Source organism: Drosophila nasuta, chromosome 2R (assembly GCF_023558535.2).
Source record: "Drosophila nasuta strain 15112-1781.00 chromosome 2R, ASM2355853v1, whole genome shotgun sequence".
Classification (NCBI taxonomy): domain Eukaryota; kingdom Metazoa; phylum Arthropoda; class Insecta; order Diptera; family Drosophilidae; genus Drosophila; species Drosophila nasuta.
Genome location: NC_083456.1, coordinates 30880775 through 30899424, shown reverse-complemented (window position 1 = coordinate 30899424; position 18650 = coordinate 30880775). Strand labels below are relative to the sequence as shown.

Below are 18650 nucleotides of genomic sequence, written 5' to 3'. Positions count from 1 at the left end.
AGGTTATTTCGTCTACATACGTAGCATCATTATTTCTGGAAGCTGATTGAACTTTAACTTTTTAATAAGAAAATTACGTATACGTAATGGAAATTCTTATTAAATGCAGTTATCCAACCGTTTCTGTTTTAAAGTTAATCTATTAATCACTTGTTATATCAATTTCGATTGAGAAATACCGTCGACAAACTTGGCTTTTGTTCTATAGGCTGGAGAAATCCACTTAAAACGCAATTTATGCGCAATGACGTCCAGTTGACCAACAAATCAGTTTAAAATCCGCAACATTGCAGCCAAAAGCAACAATTCCGAAATTGCAAAACAATATAAACGAATTGTGCGAAAAGGAATCACATCGTTATTTACACTCTGTAACATGAAACTATTTTCAATTGTGTAATGAGTATTTTATAAAATCAAATGTGATTGTAAAAATCGATTTTCTAACATCAAAAAAAAAAGTGCATCATATCTTTATGCTTTTGTAAATTGATATGTTCGACACTTGAGCAGCATAGTGCTATTATTATTATACATAGTTGCTGTTAGTGTGAGCTGACAACAGATTGTATTTTGGGCCAGGGCCACAAGCTGTGTGCCTATAACGCGCAAAATTTGAAACCAATTAAATCGGCTTAGTTTTTCCCATTTTCCCCAGTGTTTATTTTTTTGTGCAGTAAACTGATTGACGATAGCACATCGCCTGGAGTACTTCAACAGCTGCGACGGCTGCTGTCCTGGCAACTTTCATTAGGTTAGTTGCTTTGGCATTTGATGGCGATGACGATGGCGTTGGCGTTGGCGCCAGCGTCGATAAGCGACGAATTAATGCGCGAAATTTAATTAAAATTGAACTTAATTTAGATAAGTGCATGAGGTGAAATAATGTGCCATACTTAGAGGTTAAAGAGCTTTGTGGTATGCAGCACGTGGCACGTGGCTAAGCCGCTTACTACACGCAACTGATATCAAATATTCAACGTGTTTAAATTGTTTCGGAGGGGGTTAAGCCGTGGGATTCGCCTAGCCACCAAGTGCATTGGCCCCAAGCAGTCAGTCAGACAAGTCGGTGCCAACTAATGAGCAGGACAATGAACAATGTCAGCTAACCACTGCAATTAAAAGGTTTCTCGGCATCAGACGCTGACCGAAAATCCTCATGGGCATTGACGGCTCGCCTGGCACTGAACCCTGCAATGATCCATTGTGGCAATTTTATGAAGCGAAACTTTGCAGCAGCGAGAAAAAACTAAGCAAAAAGTCAAGTTTAATTAGAGGCATTTTTCTATACATAGTAAGCTGACATTAACGAAAAGTTCTCCCATCACTTTTCATAATAATTTTTTATGAGCAGAGCAAAATTTAGCATTTCTATTAAATTCTTTTAAAATACTACTACTTTTTTTTAATTTTTTATCGATTTGACGAAAAGAAAATTGCAATTAACGTACCACATCACAATGTCGGAATTTCAAGCCCCCACAGAACGTGTGAACTTCTTGTTCGACATCATTGTAACACGGCTTCAGTTCTTTAAGGACGATATTGCCGATCCCAAGGATCTACTCGTGAATGCCAAGTTCAATCGAGTGGCCATCAATATCACACAAAGTCGCATCAATGTGTCAGAGTTTAAAGCTGGAAGACGCACCGAAATCACAGAAACTCCCGATGGTCTGCGTAAAACTCTCGAGGCAACGGGCATGCCCATTGTGGCACGTTACAGAGGTGCAACATTGGGAACGACAGTGTTTACATTTCCACAGCACTTTATTGATCGCATAGAGATTGGCATGAGCGACTTGATGCATGCGGACACTTGCTCTCTGATTCGACGGGAACAGGAAATTGGCATTGTGGAGCTGCTCTGCGTGTTGACCATCAAATGTGAAGAGCCTCAGTTGGATGTGTTGTAAGTAAATACGAAATTCTCATCTCAGAAGCATCTCATAATTGACTTAACACAGTGATGAGAAGAGCAAATGCCGCAACCTGGGAAAAATTATCAATCCAGCGGATGTCATGTTCTTATTCGGTGAACCGCAGCCTTGTGCCAAGCCAGAAGGACCCTGCTACGACGAACTGGAGCCAGAAGAGGGCGATGAGCGCCTTCGACTGGATCTAGAGCGTTACAGGGAACTCAACCATCGAGTCTATGCACCACCAGAGGATATTTGTGGCGTGGATGCGTGCTGTGATCTCAAGAATATGACCGAACAATATGGACATGTCATCGACTCGCTCATCAGACAAATGAACACGTTAAACTCACCGATGCCCAACGATCAGTGTCTCTTCACCGACTGGAGCGGAAAGGCGGCGGGTTTCAAGCCCATGAACGTGAATCGCACAATTCCCATTCCCGTTGGCGACTGGCCAGATAAGAGCATAAAGCCCATACGCTTTTGTCCCGTCTGCCTGACGGCAATGTCCTGGCTACCCAAATACGCGCCATGTCCAAAGTGCTGCACAAAACCGATGCCACAGTTCGACGAGAAACCCGAGGAGCCACCGACTGCCGATCAAATAGTCCAAGAGTATCTGAAGTTGCCACCTAAGCGAGTAGATCCTTGCTTAGATCCCTGTCGAATGGATGACGATAATGAGCAGGAAGTTGTGAATGCAAATGAAACAGATGTAAGAAAACGTTCTGTTGTAAAACTCGAAAAGGAACTAAACAAAAATGGAGCCGCAGATTATTGTAGAAACCGTTGCCGCTGCACCTGCAAAGCGGGCAAAATGTGTGTTCATTGTCGGATTCGAAAACTGTGTGCCGACATCTTCAAGCAGAAGGACGCCGAGTATAAAGATTGTCGGGTGCTCGAGCCCAATTCCAACGAAGACTTCTGCGTTGTTGTTGAGGAGGATGAGATACAATGTCGTCCGTATTTGGAGCGTGTGTTCGCCGAGCTGCGTGATTTGTACCACAAAAGAGATGCTGCACAACAAAAGTTAGATTCACGTTGCACGCAATCTCTTTTTGGACGCAAGCGTAGCGAATACATGACTTCAGCCGCACACAAATTCTCATCATCAGGCACTACCTTAAAGGCAGTTGGTAGTCCCACATTTCTACATCGCGCTCCGCAGCCAAAGATCGGACACAAAAGCTGCCTCAAGGAACCCGGCAAAATCTCACGACGTCACGGCTGGTCATGGCCATCCAGCAAACAGGCTCGCAAACACGGCTGGAGACCTGGAGCCATTTGCCGCTATGCCGGCGCCATTATGAAGTTCTTTCTGCAATATTCGCCTGATCAGAATGCGTTCAATACTTGTCGACGTGCTGAGGAACAGCAGCAGGAGAAGGAACGTCGGAAGCCCATTCTAAACATCTGCAAACGAAATGGTGCCATCTTCATCACATTGCGAGCAGCGAACTCTGCCAACATTGATATGAAGCCTATTATCTTTAAGATAGTCAAAAGCGATTTGGCCCGAGCAATGCGCATGCTCAAGCGCAAGCTTAAGGCCAAAGGCTACCGCAAGTGCACCTGCCATCGACCTCTGATGATGTGCGTCTGCCGCAAGAATATCGAAAAGAAACAACTCGAGTGTGAACTGCGAAAAGAGTGCAAACGTCTTGGCATGGAGAGCTGCGTCGATAAAATAACCCTCTCAGATACCAGCGACAGCGAGATGGAGTACAACTTGGATGTCTCTCCGCCCGTAGCTCTTGCCAAGCCAAACCTGTTGGCAATCAAGCCGAAGACATTGAATATTAGCACCCAGACGGCAGCTGGTGATCAGCAGGTGACGCCAAAGTATCCCGCCAAACTGGATCCTTACTGGCGTTCCTACGACTGTGCTGCCGGAGATCGATACACTGGCACAGCGTTTGGTTCTCCTGGTGAGCATGTCTTTGAGGATGGCGTATTTGGCTTCCGAGGTGGCGGTCCTCATGGGCAACCAGCTGCTCCAGGCGGCAGACTCAAGCCAAAGACTGTCTGGGGCTCAAAGCCTGGCGGCCCAATGCGAGGTGGTGGACGAGATGGCACAGGCGGTGGTGGAGGAGGTGGAGGAGGTGGTGGAGGAGGTGGAGGTAGAGGTGGCGGTGGAAAGGGAGCCCACGGTGGCGGTCCTGGCGCAGGTCCTGGCAGTGGCTTCGGAGGCTTTGGTGGCAAATCATTCCCAGGTGCCAAAAAGCAGCCAGCAGGCAAAAGTCCTCCTATTCCGGTGCGTATGACAGATCGCCACAACAAAGCGGTGGCAGCAGTTATCAAAGGCGAAAAGGATGCGGTTAAGGCAGCGATTGCAACCAAGAAAAAGGGCATCAATCTCATCAAGTATCTGGAGAAAAAGGGCGCTGTTAAAAAGCCCTGGAATCCCAACGAACCCGAACCTGAAGTAAAGACAACAACAAAGACAACTGGTCCAGTTCTGGGCAAAGACGGACTCACAGATGCCCAACGTGCTCGTCGAGCTTTGCTCCAAGTTTCCATTCCACCATTTGATCATTTGCCACGCTTGGGAAAGGGTTTTGATCCATGTGCAGCGTGTTACAGTCCATTCTCCTACAGTTGTAACTATCCCTGTTACAACTATTGCTGAAAGACTGATTGACGTTTGGAATATGCAAAATTTTATTTATTGACATGAACTAAACTCTTAAGCTTGAAGAGGGAAGCGCACAAATTTTAAATATGCAAAATATTTGTAAACTACTAAATATATCAATATTAATAAATTTTATTTTATACTTAAACTTATGGCTTTTATAATTACGTTATTCATTTTCTGTATTTCACTTTTAAACATTTCCCGGCTACATTGAAGCCATCTAAATCATCTTAGTAGCCTTTGCTTTTAACTAGCTAATGTTCATTTTAAATTAGCTAAACTTATAATACTCTTAAACCTTTTTTTGTGTAAGCTAGTGTAGGTTATTTGGAAATATTGCACTAGAATTTAAATTTAAAGTAATCAATTATATTTCTTCGTTTTGCAAACAAAATTTTTATGTAACTTTTAAAGAGATTAAAACTTGACGAAGCCAATTTCAAGCCAACATCAAAATGGCGAATAATCAGTTTGTCTTTGATGTTGTTGTGTCGCACTTTGAGGCACCCGGCATTGCTATTAAAGATCCCAAAAGATTGGAGGTGGTTACTCAATTCAATAATAAAGCCATCTCCATAACTTCCAGTCGCATTAATGTTAGTGAATTCAGAAGCACAGCGGGCCTTGAGTTCGCAGCTGTAGCGAAGAAGCTGCGAAAAACCCTCGAGGAATGCGGCATGCCCATCACAGTCAAGTATAATGATCGAGTTGTGGGCACGGGGCAAATAAGCTTTCCCCAGATGATTATTGAACGCATCGACGATGGCATGTCCGATGTGATGCACGTGGATTCCTGTAATATTGAGAAAGACGGTGAAGTTTTGGGCACCATGGAGATACTTTGCCGCCTAATCATCAAATGTGAAGAGCAACCAATGTAAGTAACAACATAAAGGCATAAAGTTGTATTGTTGAAATTCGCGCTGCATTTTAGGGAGGAAAGCATTTGCAAGCGCAATATGGACAAGAGCATTGGGCAGCAGGATATTATGTTTGTAATGGCTGAATCTCAGCGTTGTCCCAGTCCCTGTGATCCTTGCCTGGATGCACTAGAAGCAGAGGAAGGCGATGAAAATCTCAAACTAGACTTGCAACGCTATCGCAGTCTCACGCATGGCCTCAAATCCGACAAGGTGTTCACACACACTCCAGCTGGCAATGCTGCCTGTTGTGAGATCAAGGTGAGTGTGGGCCAATTCAACTTATCGCTGATTTACTAACTTCATTTATTTGCTTAGAAAATGGCTCAAGAGTGCGAGGACATTGTGGATTCCATTACTAAGGCAGCAGGTCATCCCAAGCCGTTGAAGGCGCCTTGTCGCAAACCTGATGACCTCAGCAGTCCCTGCCTCATTACCGATCATATTCCCATTGAAGAAAATCCTCTAACTTCACCCAACTATCCTTGTTTTTCCTATCTGCCTGCTCGCATTGGCGACAGTCCGGACTTCTGCAATGCAAACTTGATACCCGTTCCCATTAGTGACTTGGAGAAGCCAATGGTCAAGCCTTCGCGTTTCTGTCCCATTTGCTTGACCAACATGTCGTGGCTGCCCAAATTCGCAGCCTGTCCCAAGTGTGGTGTGAAACCCATGCCAGTGGTTGAAGATCGCCACAAGGAGAAAGCGCTATCAGTCGATCAAATCCTCAACGAGTTTCTGGGCAAGCCCAAGGGCGCCGGCGAGGATTACTGTGTGGATCCGTGTAATAAACAGGAAGAAGAAAAGGGAGCGGAGGAGGAAACCGAGTGTCGATGCACCTGCAAGTTGGGAAAAGTCTGTGCACATTGTCGCATCCGTAAGCTCGTTGCGGACATCTTTCAGGCCAGCAAAAATGAGCCAGTGTGTCCGAAAGTGAAACCCAGATCCTCCGAGGACTTTTGTGTTTTGGAGAACGATTCGACCGAGTGTCGGCCGTTTTTGTCACGCGTCTTCTCCGAGCTGCGAGATTTATATGACATCAAAGATGCAAAGCCACAAGATGAGTCTGAAAAACCTGCCAGTCGATTGCCTGAGGAAAAGAAGAAGCGACAGGAAAAAGCAAAAACAGCTCCAGTCCAAGCGGTTCATGAACACAAGAAACTAGTACCAAGAACACATAAAGCCGTCGAGCGCAAGCGCAAGCCCTTCGAAACCGGACACAAATTCTGTGTGAACTCGCCTGGACACGTAACCCATCGACAAGGCTGGGCTTGGCACCTGGGAGCCGAGGCAATCAAACATGGTTGGAAACCAGGATCCGTGCGCAAATCGGTGAAAAAGCTGATGGTTTTCTTCTTGCACCATACTAAGGATAAAACACCACTTAAAATGTGCGAGAAAGAGCAAGAGGCAGAGCGTGAAAGAGAAAGACAGCTGCCTACGTTGAATATGTGCAAAAAAGATGGCGAAATCTTTGTCACACTGCGCGCCATCAACGATCAGAATATACAGATGAAGCCCATTATATTCAAGATCGTGAAAAGTCCACTGGCTGTAGCTATGAGTAAGATCAAGAAGACGCTTAAGGAGAAGGGATATCCCAAGTGCTGCTGCCACCAGCCATTGATGATGTGTGTCTGCCGCCGCCAGGACGAAAAGAAGCAACTCGAACAGGCTGTGGCCAAGGAATCTAAACGCTTGGGCTTCGAGAACTGCGTCGATACATTGACTTTCACCGATACCAGCGATAGCGAAATGGAGTTCGACTTTGATGTATCACCGCCAGCGGCCTCAGCTTCGCCCAGAAAGTGTGGCGGAAAAGATCTGCTGCGAACACGCAGCACACAGACATTAGGCAAGAAGGATCTTAAGGTAGTGCCCAAGTATCCGCGTCCAACAAATCCTTATACGCGCACCTATGATTGTGCTGCCGGAGATCGATACACGGGCACAGCTTTGGGAGCGCCAGGGGAGACGCCGTTTGAGGATGGCGTCTTTGGATTCCGAGGGGGCGGCCCGCATGGTGTTTCAGCTGCACCTGGAGGCAAGGCCAAGGTGCCAGGAATTTGGGGTGCAAGTCCAGGTGGACCGATGGTGGGTGGCGGACGTGTTGGCTCTGGTGGCGGCAGAGGAGGAGGAGCAGGTGGCCGAGGTGGTCATGGAGGTGGTGCTGGCGGTGGTGTTGGAGGCGGTCCAGGAGGCGGTGGCTTTGCTGGTTTTGGTGGCAAGTCATTCCCAGGAGCCAAAAAGGAGCCAGGCAGCAAAGTGAAGAGTCCGCCTATTCCAGTGCGCATGACCGATCGTCATAACAAAAAAGTGGCTGCAGACAAAAAGGCCGAAAAGGATAAAGTCAAGGCAGAAGTTGCAAAGAAGAAAAAGGGAACAAATCTCATCAAGTATTTGGAGGAAAAGGGCTCCGTTCCCAAGCCCTGGGATCCCAATAATCCGAAACCCAAAGAGCCACCAAAACCGGAACCAGAAAAAAGGCCCAGATGGTCTGACCGATGGCGAACGCAAACGTCGTCAACTGTGCATGAATGCGATACCACCTCTCGACTCAATGCCACGACTGGGCAAATGTCCTGGAAGTTGCTACAATCCCTGCCATGGTGAATGCTGCTATCCGTGCACCTATTTTTGCTAGTCAAGTAGAGAATGCACGTTTTGAAATACTATATTTGTTTCTTTTATGACACCAATAAATTGTGTATAGTGTGACATTAGTGATTTATTTTAATGCAATGGGAATGGTTTTAAAGTTTATGAGCTAAAGAGTTTGTTAACTTACATATCATACTTATGAAAACCAGTTTGTGGATCTTAGATATCTTAGACCCAAGCGCTAATATTGTAGGACAGACAAAAGACGTATCCTTATGACAGTTTTATATTTATTTTCACAAAACTATAAAAAGACTCGTTAAATATTATTCAGACTAGTTTTTCAAGGGTACTATAAATTTGTGCAGGCATGAAATGTATGTAACAGGTAGAACGAGGCATAAAGCCAAGACAATCTAGCCATGTCCGTCTGTGGATCTCAGAGACTATAAGAGATAGAGCTATAATTTTTTTTTCGACAGCATTTGTTATATTTGCACGCAGATCAAGTTTGTTTCAAATTTTTGCCACGCCCACTTCCGCCCCCGCAAATCAAAAAAATCGAATAGCAAGCGTAATTTTGAAGCTAGAGCTTTGCGAATTTTGGTATATACAATAATTACTACAGTAGTTATGATTCCTGAAAATTCGAGTACACTCGAATGTAGCTTTCTTACTTGTTTCTAATACTATGAGCTCTTAGTAGTTTTTGCTTTAGAAAATCAATTTCAGATACATTACACAACTCACAGGTTTCGTTGTACTTTACTAACAAAATTGTGTTACAATTTTGTATTGCATTCATTTAACATTTCGCGGTGCAAAAAACACTTATTTTCTCACACTTTAAGTACAACTGAAAAGTCGCATTTTCATTTAGTTAGAGGATTATAGAAGACGAAGAATGGCAAACCTTAATTTTGTATTGGGATGTTTTTGTAAAGAGCTTTGACTCGCCTAAATTAAAAGCTAACGATGCCAAACATTTAAAATTTGATGCAACAATGGTTAATCAGAAAATAGAAATAACCACAAGTCGCATCAATGTCACGGAATATAATCCCAATTCAAGCATTGAATTCCTAGCTACGGCAAAAAAATTGCGGCAAAGCATCGAAAATAATGGAATAACGTTTAAAGCTATGGCAAAAAGTAGCACAATCGGCGAAGGTAAAATGATGTTTCCCGATAAGTTCTTGGAAGGGATAAAAGAAGGCATGGGAGACTTGGAGTACGAAGGTTCTTGCAGTATAGAAAAGAACGACGAGGAAGTGGGAAAAGTGATATTCAAATGCCGACTAATCATCAAATGTGAAAAGGAAGAGTAAGTAAAGAAAGTTATTTTCCCAACTTAGATATAATTGATTCTTTTTCTGCAGTCGAGATGAAAGTGAGTGTCGTAGAAATATGGACATTAATCAAACTGACATTATGTTTGTTATGGCCGCACCACAAGAATGTCCTCAACCTCATCCCTGTGACACTTGTAAGGATGCAATGCAGCCAGAAGAGGGCGATGAGCGACTTCAACTAGATCTGGATCGTTATGAACCAATTAAACAGCCTGTACATGCATCGCCAGAGGAGAATGGCGACATGGATGCCAGTTGTGAGCTGAAGCATATGACGAAACAGTTTGGACATGTTATTGACTCGCTTGTTACGCAAATGAACAAGTTAAACCCACCGACTGAGTGCCTCTTCACAGACTGGAGTGGCAAGCCCTCTAATATCAAGTCCAACGAAGTTGACCGCCCAATGCCTGTTCCCCTCGAAGATTGGCAAGAAAACGGCATAAGTCCCATACGCTATTGTCCTGTGTGCCTGACGCCAATGTCTTGGCTGCCCAAATACTCTCCCTGTCCTAAGTGCAGCAACAAACCGAAGCCAGAAAAGAAAGAAGAAAAGAAAAATAAGCCCACAGCCGAACAGATAATCCAAGAGTATGTGAAAGTGCCACCAACGGGAAAGGATGCCTGCCAGGAACCTTGCGATGTGGATATAGAAAATCCTGAAAAGGCAATTGAGGATCAAAATCGTTGTGGCTGCATTTGCAAAGCAGGCAAAATGTGTCTTCATTGTCGCATGCGTCTGATCAGCGCTGATATCTTCGAGAAGAAAATGTCAGACTCTGAAGAGTGTCCTGAGGTGAAACCAACTTCCAAGGAAGACTTTTGCGTCGTTGTCGAAAAAAAGGAGGAAAAGTGTTGCACGCAACTCGAGAACGTTTTCGCTGAGCTTTTAGAGCTCTATAACAAAAAAGATGCAGCAGAAGAAGCTGCACAAATGGGCTCCCAAATGTCATCTAGCAAAAAGTTGTCTTCATTAACGTCCAAAAGAGAGTCAGGTGGACAAACCACAGGCGCCTCTCCTGCAAGTAACGCCGAAAAGAAACGCGTTAAGAAACGCAACAATGTTCCACGACGTCACGGCTGGGACTGGAAATGTACCGATGAGGCTCGTAAGCACGGCTGGAAACCTGGAGCTATCAGTCGCTATGTGTTCAACATTATGAAGTTCTTCACGCAGTGCTCTGATGATCCGAATGCAACTAATATTAGCAAGGAGGTTGATGAACAGGAGAAACAAAAACAATCGAATAAGCCATTCCTTAACATCTGCAAGCAAAACGGCGCCATTTGCATCACGTTCCAATCTTCTGATCCGTCGGAAAATCCCATTATGTTCAAAATTGTCAAGAGCGATGAGGCTCTAATACTTAGCGAACTGAAACGCAAGCTCAAGGCTAAGGGCTTTCCCAAGTGCAGCTGTCACAAGCCGTTAATGTTATGTGTTTGCCGCGAAATCAAAGAAAAGCAGCAACTTGCAGCTGAGCTGGAAAGCGAGTGTCAGCTGCTTGGCATGGAAAGTTGTGTGGAGGAACTCATTCTCACTGACACAAGCGAAAGCGAAATGGAATACAACCTGGATGTGTCTCCGCCAGAAGCTCCTGCTCAGTCGACACGACAACCAATAAAACGAAAGTCCTTAAACAACAGCACACAAACAGAGAATGCTGATGATCTTGAGGTGAAGTCCAAGTATCCCACTGAATTTAATCCCTACTATCGCACCTACGACTGTGCCGTGGGAGATCGTTATACAGGCACAGCGTTTGGTGCACTGGGCGAAGAAGTCTTTGAAGATGGTGTCTTTGGCAATCAGGGTGGCGGTGCACACGGTCCTCTAGCTGATCCAGGCGGCAAATCGAGGCCACAGACTATCTGGGGCTCAAAGCCTGGGGAGGCAATACGCGGACGTGATGGCGCTGGAGGTGGTACCCGAAGAGGTCCAGGAGGTGCCGTTGGCGGTGGCTTTGGCGGTGGCGCTGGCGGCAAATCAATTCCGGGTGCTAAAAAGGAACCAACTGGCAAAAGTGCTCCCATACCTGTGCGTATGCCAGCGCGGTATTACAAAGCCGAAGCTGAAGCTGTAGAAAAGGAAAAGAAGGCAGCTGAAGCAGCGATTGCCGAGAAGAAAAAGGGCATCAATATCATTGAATATCTGGAAAAGAAAGGTACAGTGTCGAAACCCTGGAATCCCAATGAACCTAAAGAAGACAAGAACAAGAAGACTGCAACTGAACTCGTTGTGGGCAAAGATGGACTCACAGATGCCCAACGCACTCGTCGCGCTCTTCTTCAAGCTCCAATTCCTCCACTTGATACTTTGCCACGGCTAGGCAAGGGATATCCACAGTGTGACTTATGTTCATGCTATCCAAATCCGTATTCATACCAATGTAACTATTGCTGCGATCCTTGCTACTATTGTTGCTGAAAGACTGACTGCATGGAATCGGTAAAGAACTTTAATGCTGGACAAATTGTGAGCTCTCGAGCTCCTTGGCAGGAGCTTGAAATGTTGAAACGCACATATGTATAATTATGGAAGTTTGATTTCACAAATGAATAAATGACATAAACGATATAAAAACAGAATGTCTCTTTGAATAATCAAATATATTAGCTCTCTCTAGAGTTATTATCACGATTTCAGTGAAGCTGCAAAATTCGATTGTTTTCGTAATTTTTGATTTCGTTGTTTCGAAATTGTCTTTAATTGAATTCTACTTATTAGGAAATTTCTTGATCATCACAACAGCTTTTCTTTTGAAACTACTTAAGCAATATTTCAATTCAACCAGTTTCATTCTAGTTTTTAGAATTTTAATGTTCAATAAAACAGAAGTTGACTTGTAATATTTGTTCAAAATTGTATTTATCAATTTTAAATTTCCGTGTGCTAAATTCGCAGATATCAAATCTGCAGAAGAAAAGTAATCTCAACCCTAAACATGGATCGAAGAAAGACTTCAGTTAAAAAAAGTATAAAAAAGAGTATTTTGCGGCCATCGTTAGTTATCAAATGTAATTTCGTCTTTGACATTATCGTTACAAATTTCTATACTCCGCAATTGAAAACGGATGATAAGTACAAGTTAAGCATTGGTGTACAGTTTAATCGAAAGCCAATAGAAATAACCGGAAATCGAATCAATGTTAACGATTTCGTAAACGGAACTGGCACCGAATTCCAAATAAATCCATATAAACTTCGTCAGACTATCGAAGAATGTGGCATGCCAGTGTCAGTTAAGTATAATGGCATTTTAATCGGCTCTGGTCAGCTGCTCTTTCCCGAGAGCTTCACCGAGAATATTGCCGAGGATATGACAGATTTAATGCACTCAGATACATGTAATTTTCAGAAAAATGGTGAAGTGGTGGGCAGCATAGAGTTTCTGCTACGTTTGCTAATCAAATGCGAGGAGAACAAGTAAGTAAACTAATTTTCAATTGTTTACTTATAAAATACACTTTTCCTTTACAGAGGACCAAGTGAATGTCGTCAGTTCATGGGCAGTTGCATCAGTCCCCATGATATTCTGTTTCTCGTCAGCGAATCTCAGAAATGTCCGCATCCCTGTGATCCTTGCTTAGATGCCTGGGAGCAGGAAGAGGGTGATGAGCGCATCAACTTGGATCTGCTGCGCTATCAGACTGTCAAGCCTCCGCCAAGTACAGCTGAAACCCTTCTATATAATCCTGGTCTCGATGCCATCAGCTGTGAGCTTAAAGTGAGTGCACTTCTCTAAGACCTCTTACTTCTTACTATTTGCTTTTCTCTCAGAAAATGACCACGGATTGTGTCAGCACTATAGACACCATACTCAAGGGCACAAAGCGTCCGACGCCGCCTTGCCGCACCGCAGACAGCCTGCGAGGTCCTTGCGATGGGCCTTGCTCCCAAGTGGAAGAGCAAGCTGCCGCTCCAGCTGTACTCAATTTCTCTGCTCCCAAAATGGAGGTTTCTGTTGGCGACAGCAAAAAAAACGACATAAAGCCCTCTCGCTTCTGTCCCGGCTGCCTGGCCAACATGTCCTGGCTGCCCTTGTTCGCTGCTTGCCCCAAATGTGGCTTAAAGCCCTCGCCTGTGGCAGGCGAAGAGAAGCCGCTGAAAGCGGATAACATAATTCTCGAGTATCTGGGCAAGCAAAAGCAAACAGTGGACGATTACTGTAAGTTGCCTTGCGACAAACCGGAAGAGAAAAAGAAACCCGAGCACGTTTGTCGTTGCACCTGCAAATATGGCAAGATCTGTGCTTATTGTCGCATTCGAGAGCAGTGCGCAGACTTTATAAATCTGCAGCAGCCAGCTACGTCACCCAAAGTGGAATCAGAAGAGGAGCAAGTCGATTACTGCGCGATGGAAGAGAAGTTAGAGGAAAAGTCCTCGCGACCATTTCTATCACGAGTCTTTTCCGAGTTGCGCGACATGTACGACATCAAGGATGCTGTGCGACCCGAGGATTTCGAGAAGATCACCGAACAAACTAGGCGAAAATCAACTAAACCTCCGCTACCATTTTCGGCAAAGGCCAGGAAAAGTTCGATTACAAAAAAACCAAAGGCTAAGAAGGTGAAAAAGGTGGCCAAAGAGCCCAACAGACTTATTAGCTCCTTGCATAAGTCGTGCGCCAAGAAAAGTCGTGGCGTCTCTCAGCGGCATGGCTGGGACTGGTCTTCCACCAGGGAGGCAAGGAAACATGGCTGGCGCCCCGGTGCCGTGCTCAAACCGATTAAAAAGGTAATGAAATACTTTCTGGAATACACGCCCGATCAAGCACCCTTGGCCATCTGCAAGAAGATGATGCAGCAAGCCGAGGAGCAAGAACGTCAGCTGCCCACGCTCAATATGTGCAAGAAGAATGGCGAAATCTTTGTCACACTGCGAGCCATCAACACGGACAACGTGAAGATGAAACCGATTGTGTTCAAGATAGTGAAAAGCGATCTGGCCGTGACTTTGCAACAGATAAAACGCAAGCTCAAAGACTTGGGCTTCTCCAAATGCACTTGCCATCAATCGCTGATGCTGTGCGTCTGCCGTGCTCCAGTGGAGAAGAAAGCTCTTGAGGCAGCGCTGCAAATGGAGTGCCATCGTCGTGGTATGGAGAGCTGTGTGGAGCATCTAGTGCTCACAGACACAAGTGAGAGTGACATGGAGTTTGACTTCGATGTCACGCCTCCAGCAGCTGTGGCAAGACAGCTGGCTGAGGTGAAGCCAAGAATGAATCACAGCACTCAGACTCTAGGCAAGCAGGATCTAAAGGTTAAGCCACTGTATCCCATACAGAACGATTCCTTCTACAATCGCACCTATGACTGTGCTCTGGGGGATCGCTACACGGGCACAGCGTACGGCAAACTAGGTGAGCAGGTGTTTGAGGATGGTCTTTTTGGCTATAAGCAGGGCGGACCACACGGCGAGCCTGCTAATCCCGGTGGACGTCTCAGATCGAATGTGATTTGGGGCTCCAAGCCAGGTGGACCGATGCAGGGTGGCGGTCGCTTTGGGCCGCAGAGGAATGTTGGTGGCAAGACATTCCCTGGTGCACCGAAGAAGAAGCAAGGCCAGAGCAAACCGATTCCGGTGAGAATGCCACAGAAATTCTACAAGGCAGCTGCTGCAGCAGCCGAAGCTAAGAAGGCCGAAGCAGAGAAATCGAAGCAGAAAAAACCCACAGACATGATGGAGTATATGATGAAGAAGGGAGCTGTGTCCAGACCGTGGAATCCAGCGGCAAATGCGTATTAAGCTGCAGAAGAAGTGTATTTGAATCATTTGATTTTATATATACAATATTTTATTTTTGTCATCAAAGTACGATTTGCATTTGTATACTTTTCGTAATTTTACAATTTACAGTTTTCAGTGTATTCCAAATGAATAAATGATTATTTTTTGCACACAAATTAATCAAGTGAACAAAATCTAATGAATCTACCTGCACGATGCAACTTTGTCTTCGACATAGTTGTCACTCGCTATGATCTGCCCAAGTTCAAGGTGTACGATGCCACGAAATTGACAATTGAGGCAAAATTCAACTTCGACACCATTAAGATCACATCGAGTCGTCACAATGTCACCGAATTCAACCCAAAGGCATCCACTGAGTTCACCCAAACGGCCAAGAAACTGCGCCAAAATCTCCAGGAAGGAGGCATGCCGATTGTCGTGAAGTACAAGGATAGCGTTATAGGCAGTGGCCAAATCAACTTTCCCGGCACGTTTATCGATCAGATACAAGATGGCATGACTGATCTACTGCATTCGGACAGCTGCAAAATTGACTTGAATGTCGGAACTAAAGGCACCATCGAGATTCTCTGTCGCCTCATCATCAAATGCTTTGATACCAAAAAGTAAGTATACCTTTAGCTCGCTCCTATATAAACATCTGTTGTTTTAGAGAGGAGGAGCCAGAGTGTGGACAGAACATTAATAAAAGCATCAATCCGCGTGACATCATGTTCATAATGGGCGAAAATCAACGCTGCACCAAACCCTGTGATGTCTGTCCTGATGTCATGCCGCCGTCAGACGATGATGATGAAGGTAATAACGATCGTCTACGCCTCGACTTGGAACGCTATAAAAGCATGAATAATCAATGGCATGCGCAGAAGGATATCATCGATCAACCAACCAGAAAATCCATTTGCTGTGAACTCAAGGTAGTTACTTAATTTCGCACTAAAATTTATTCTTCACTCGATATTTCCATGTGCAGCAAATGACTCAAGAGTGTGGACAGATTGTCGACTCGGTCACGGCTCAAACGAAGGCTCGCAGCTGCACAAGTCCAGTTTCTTATGATCCCGTGGATGATTTCATGATAAAGCCATCGGTTCATAGCTGCTTTGCCTTCTTGCCAACACAACGCCAGGGCGACACCGAACCCCGTTCGATTTCAATGCCAATCAGCGATATTGGCAAGCCCATCATTAAGCCCACACGCTTTTGTCCTGTTTGCCTTACGAATATGTCCTGGCTACCGAAATTCGCCGCCTGTCCCAAGTGCGGCATTAAACCAATGCCAATGCTAGAGGAACGACATAAGGATAAGCTGACTGCGGAGCAAATACTCTTGGATTATCTGGGTAAACCACTCGATTTGCTAATCGATGATCCCTGTCAAACGCCTTGCAAGGAAGAAGCGCAGAAGAAGGAGAAGAAGGAGTCGAAGGCCGAATGTCGTTGCACTTGCCAGTTTGGCAAGATGTGTGCCCATTGTCGCATACGAAGATTGTGTGGAGATATCTTTCAGTCCGATAAGACGACAAATTGTAACGTCCAATCGCCAAAATCATCCGAGGACTATTGCGCAATCATCGAAAATAAGGAGCAATGTCGACCTTATCTATCGCGTGTCTTTTCAGAGTTGAAGGATCTCTACGATATTAAAGAAATGAAACTGCAAGCGCCGCAGGACAAAATATGCGAAAAAGCCAAATCAATTAGGTCCTCAAAATCATCCAGTCGTGGATCATCCAAAAGTCTGATCGAGCCAAAGAAAATCCAAGTGAAAATCGGTTCAGCGAAAGCAAAAACAAAGCCCGTTGTAGTTGTAAAAGCACTTGAGAGAAAAAGTCGCGACTTGGGCACAAACATTGTGTCAATCAGCAAACGGCGGTGTCCAAGAATCACGGCTGGGACTGGAAATCGAGTACGGAGTCTCGCAAGCACGGCTGGCGACCTGGCTACATACTGAAGCCCATCAAGCGGCTGATGAATTTCTTTTTGCACTACAAGCCGCAGGAAAGTGCTGAGAAAATATGCCAACGCATCAAGGGGGAGGAGCTGGAAAAACGTAAGAGTCAGCAGCCCACGCTAAATATGTGCAAGAAGAATGGCGAAATCTACATAACACTTCGAGCTGTGAATGATCCCAACGTCGAGATGAATCCAATCACCTTCAAGATAGTCAAAAGCGCTCAGGCGGTGGCACTCAGAGAGATCAAGCAGAAGCTGAAACAACGCGGCTTTCGCAAATGCACCTGCCACAAACCGCTGATGTTGTGTGTGTGTCGCAACCACATGGAAAAGCGGCAGCTGGGCTGTGCTCTGCGACATGAGTGTCATCGTCGTGGTATGGAGAACTGTGTGAATCAGCTGGTGCTCACAGATACCAGCGACAGTGAGATGGAATACGACATCGATGTGAGTCCGCCGGCAGCTGCAGCCAAAGCGCGACAGCTGCCAAAGCGAGGACATTGCAACAACAGCACGCAGACACCCAAAAAAGAAGGAGAAAGCGGATACCGTGACACCCAAGTATCCAGTGCCACATCCTGGTCCCTATTGGCGCACCTACGATTGTGCGGCAGCTGATCGCTACAGATGCACGGCCTTTGGCAACCCAGGTGAAGTTGTCTTCGAGGATGGCGTCTTTGGTTACAGAGGAGGCGGAGCTCACGGTGCTACGCCAGGTGGCAAGCCGAGAAGCAAAACAATCTGGGGTGAGTCTAATGGACATCTGATCTGTGGTGGTCGTGATGGACGTGGTGCTGGACACGGTGGACCTGGAGGTGCTGCTTCCTTTGCCAAGTCCCACGTGCCCGGTGCCAAAGGCCACGCGGCTGGTAAAAGTAAATTGATTCCGGTGCGAATGCCAAAGCGTTTGCAAAAATCAGCTCTAGAGGCTGAAAGAGCTAGAAGGGAAGCTGCTGAAAAAGCGGAGAAACTACGAAAGAATGGCATCAATATGATAAAGTACCTGAATAGCCACAAGAAAAAACCCGTCATAGGCCCAGACGGACTCACGGATGCTCAACGTCGACGTCTCGCATTGCGCCAAGTGCCTGCGCCTTCCATTGAGAATGTGACACATCGTGGCCATGGCTTCGATCCGTGTGAGGTCCAGTGCAGCGACTGGTGCAATCCCTTTGGTTACGAGTACTAGAAATCAAACTTCAGGCTAGCGTGAAAACAAACAGCAGAGCCAAAGCAGCGACTGTTCCAAAATCAACAGCAACCAGAAACTAAAACACCAAGAAAAAGTCGAGTACAGAATGAGTGAGAGAACTAGGTCAAAGTTAAAGGAGTTTCTTGCGGATTTTAAAATCTATACGACTGGGGTTATAATTTAAAATGAGTAATTGCAAATGCAAAAGTTGTCAATTATTTATTTTAAATTATTATTGCCAGTCATTAAAATAATGTATCTCAACCTAAAAAATTGATGTAAATTTGAATTAAATATAAAGTGTTTAACGTAAA

The 18650-nt window shown here is 45.2% G+C and overlaps 5 protein-coding genes across 5 annotated transcripts; all 5 read left to right on the top strand.

Annotated features, from left to right (window-relative positions):
- Positions 1-1319: 1319 nt before the first annotated feature.
- On the top strand, positions 1320-4705 carry LOC132785937 (uncharacterized). The gene is made up of 2 exons (XM_060792269.1): positions 1320-1912; positions 1968-4705. The coding sequence occupies exons 1-2, from the start codon at positions 1461-1463 to the stop codon at positions 4549-4551; spliced, it is 3036 nt and encodes a 1011-aa protein (XP_060648252.1). The 5' UTR covers positions 1320-1460; the 3' UTR covers positions 4552-4705.
- Positions 4706-4853: 148 nt separating this feature from the next.
- Positions 4854-8198, top strand: LOC132785884 (uncharacterized). Its single transcript, XM_060792184.1, has 3 exons — positions 4854-5437; positions 5495-5741; positions 5799-8198. The coding sequence occupies exons 1-3, from the start codon at positions 5016-5018 to the stop codon at positions 8091-8093; spliced, it is 2964 nt and encodes a 987-aa protein (XP_060648167.1). The 5' UTR covers positions 4854-5015; the 3' UTR covers positions 8094-8198.
- Positions 8199-8800: 602 nt separating this feature from the next.
- LOC132786303 (uncharacterized) lies at positions 8801-12015 on the top strand. Its single transcript, XM_060792798.1, has 2 exons — positions 8801-9405; positions 9461-12015. The coding sequence occupies exons 1-2, from the start codon at positions 9086-9088 to the stop codon at positions 11859-11861; spliced, it is 2721 nt and encodes a 906-aa protein (XP_060648781.1). The 5' UTR covers positions 8801-9085; the 3' UTR covers positions 11862-12015.
- Positions 12016-12216: 201 nt separating this feature from the next.
- Positions 12217-15246, top strand: LOC132785483 (uncharacterized). Its single transcript, XM_060791603.1, has 3 exons — positions 12217-12860; positions 12915-13161; positions 13215-15246. Exons 1-3 carry the CDS (start codon positions 12379-12381, stop codon positions 15180-15182), a joined length of 2697 nt encoding a protein of 898 aa, XP_060647586.1. The 5' UTR covers positions 12217-12378; the 3' UTR covers positions 15183-15246.
- Positions 15247-15345: 99 nt separating this feature from the next.
- On the top strand, positions 15346-17288 carry LOC132785485 (uncharacterized). Its single transcript, XM_060791604.1, has 3 exons — positions 15346-15793; positions 15841-16105; positions 16162-17288. Exons 1-3 carry the CDS (start codon positions 15363-15365, stop codon positions 17140-17142), a joined length of 1677 nt encoding a protein of 558 aa, XP_060647587.1. The 5' UTR covers positions 15346-15362; the 3' UTR covers positions 17143-17288.
- The last annotated feature ends 1362 nt before the right edge of the window (positions 17289-18650 follow it).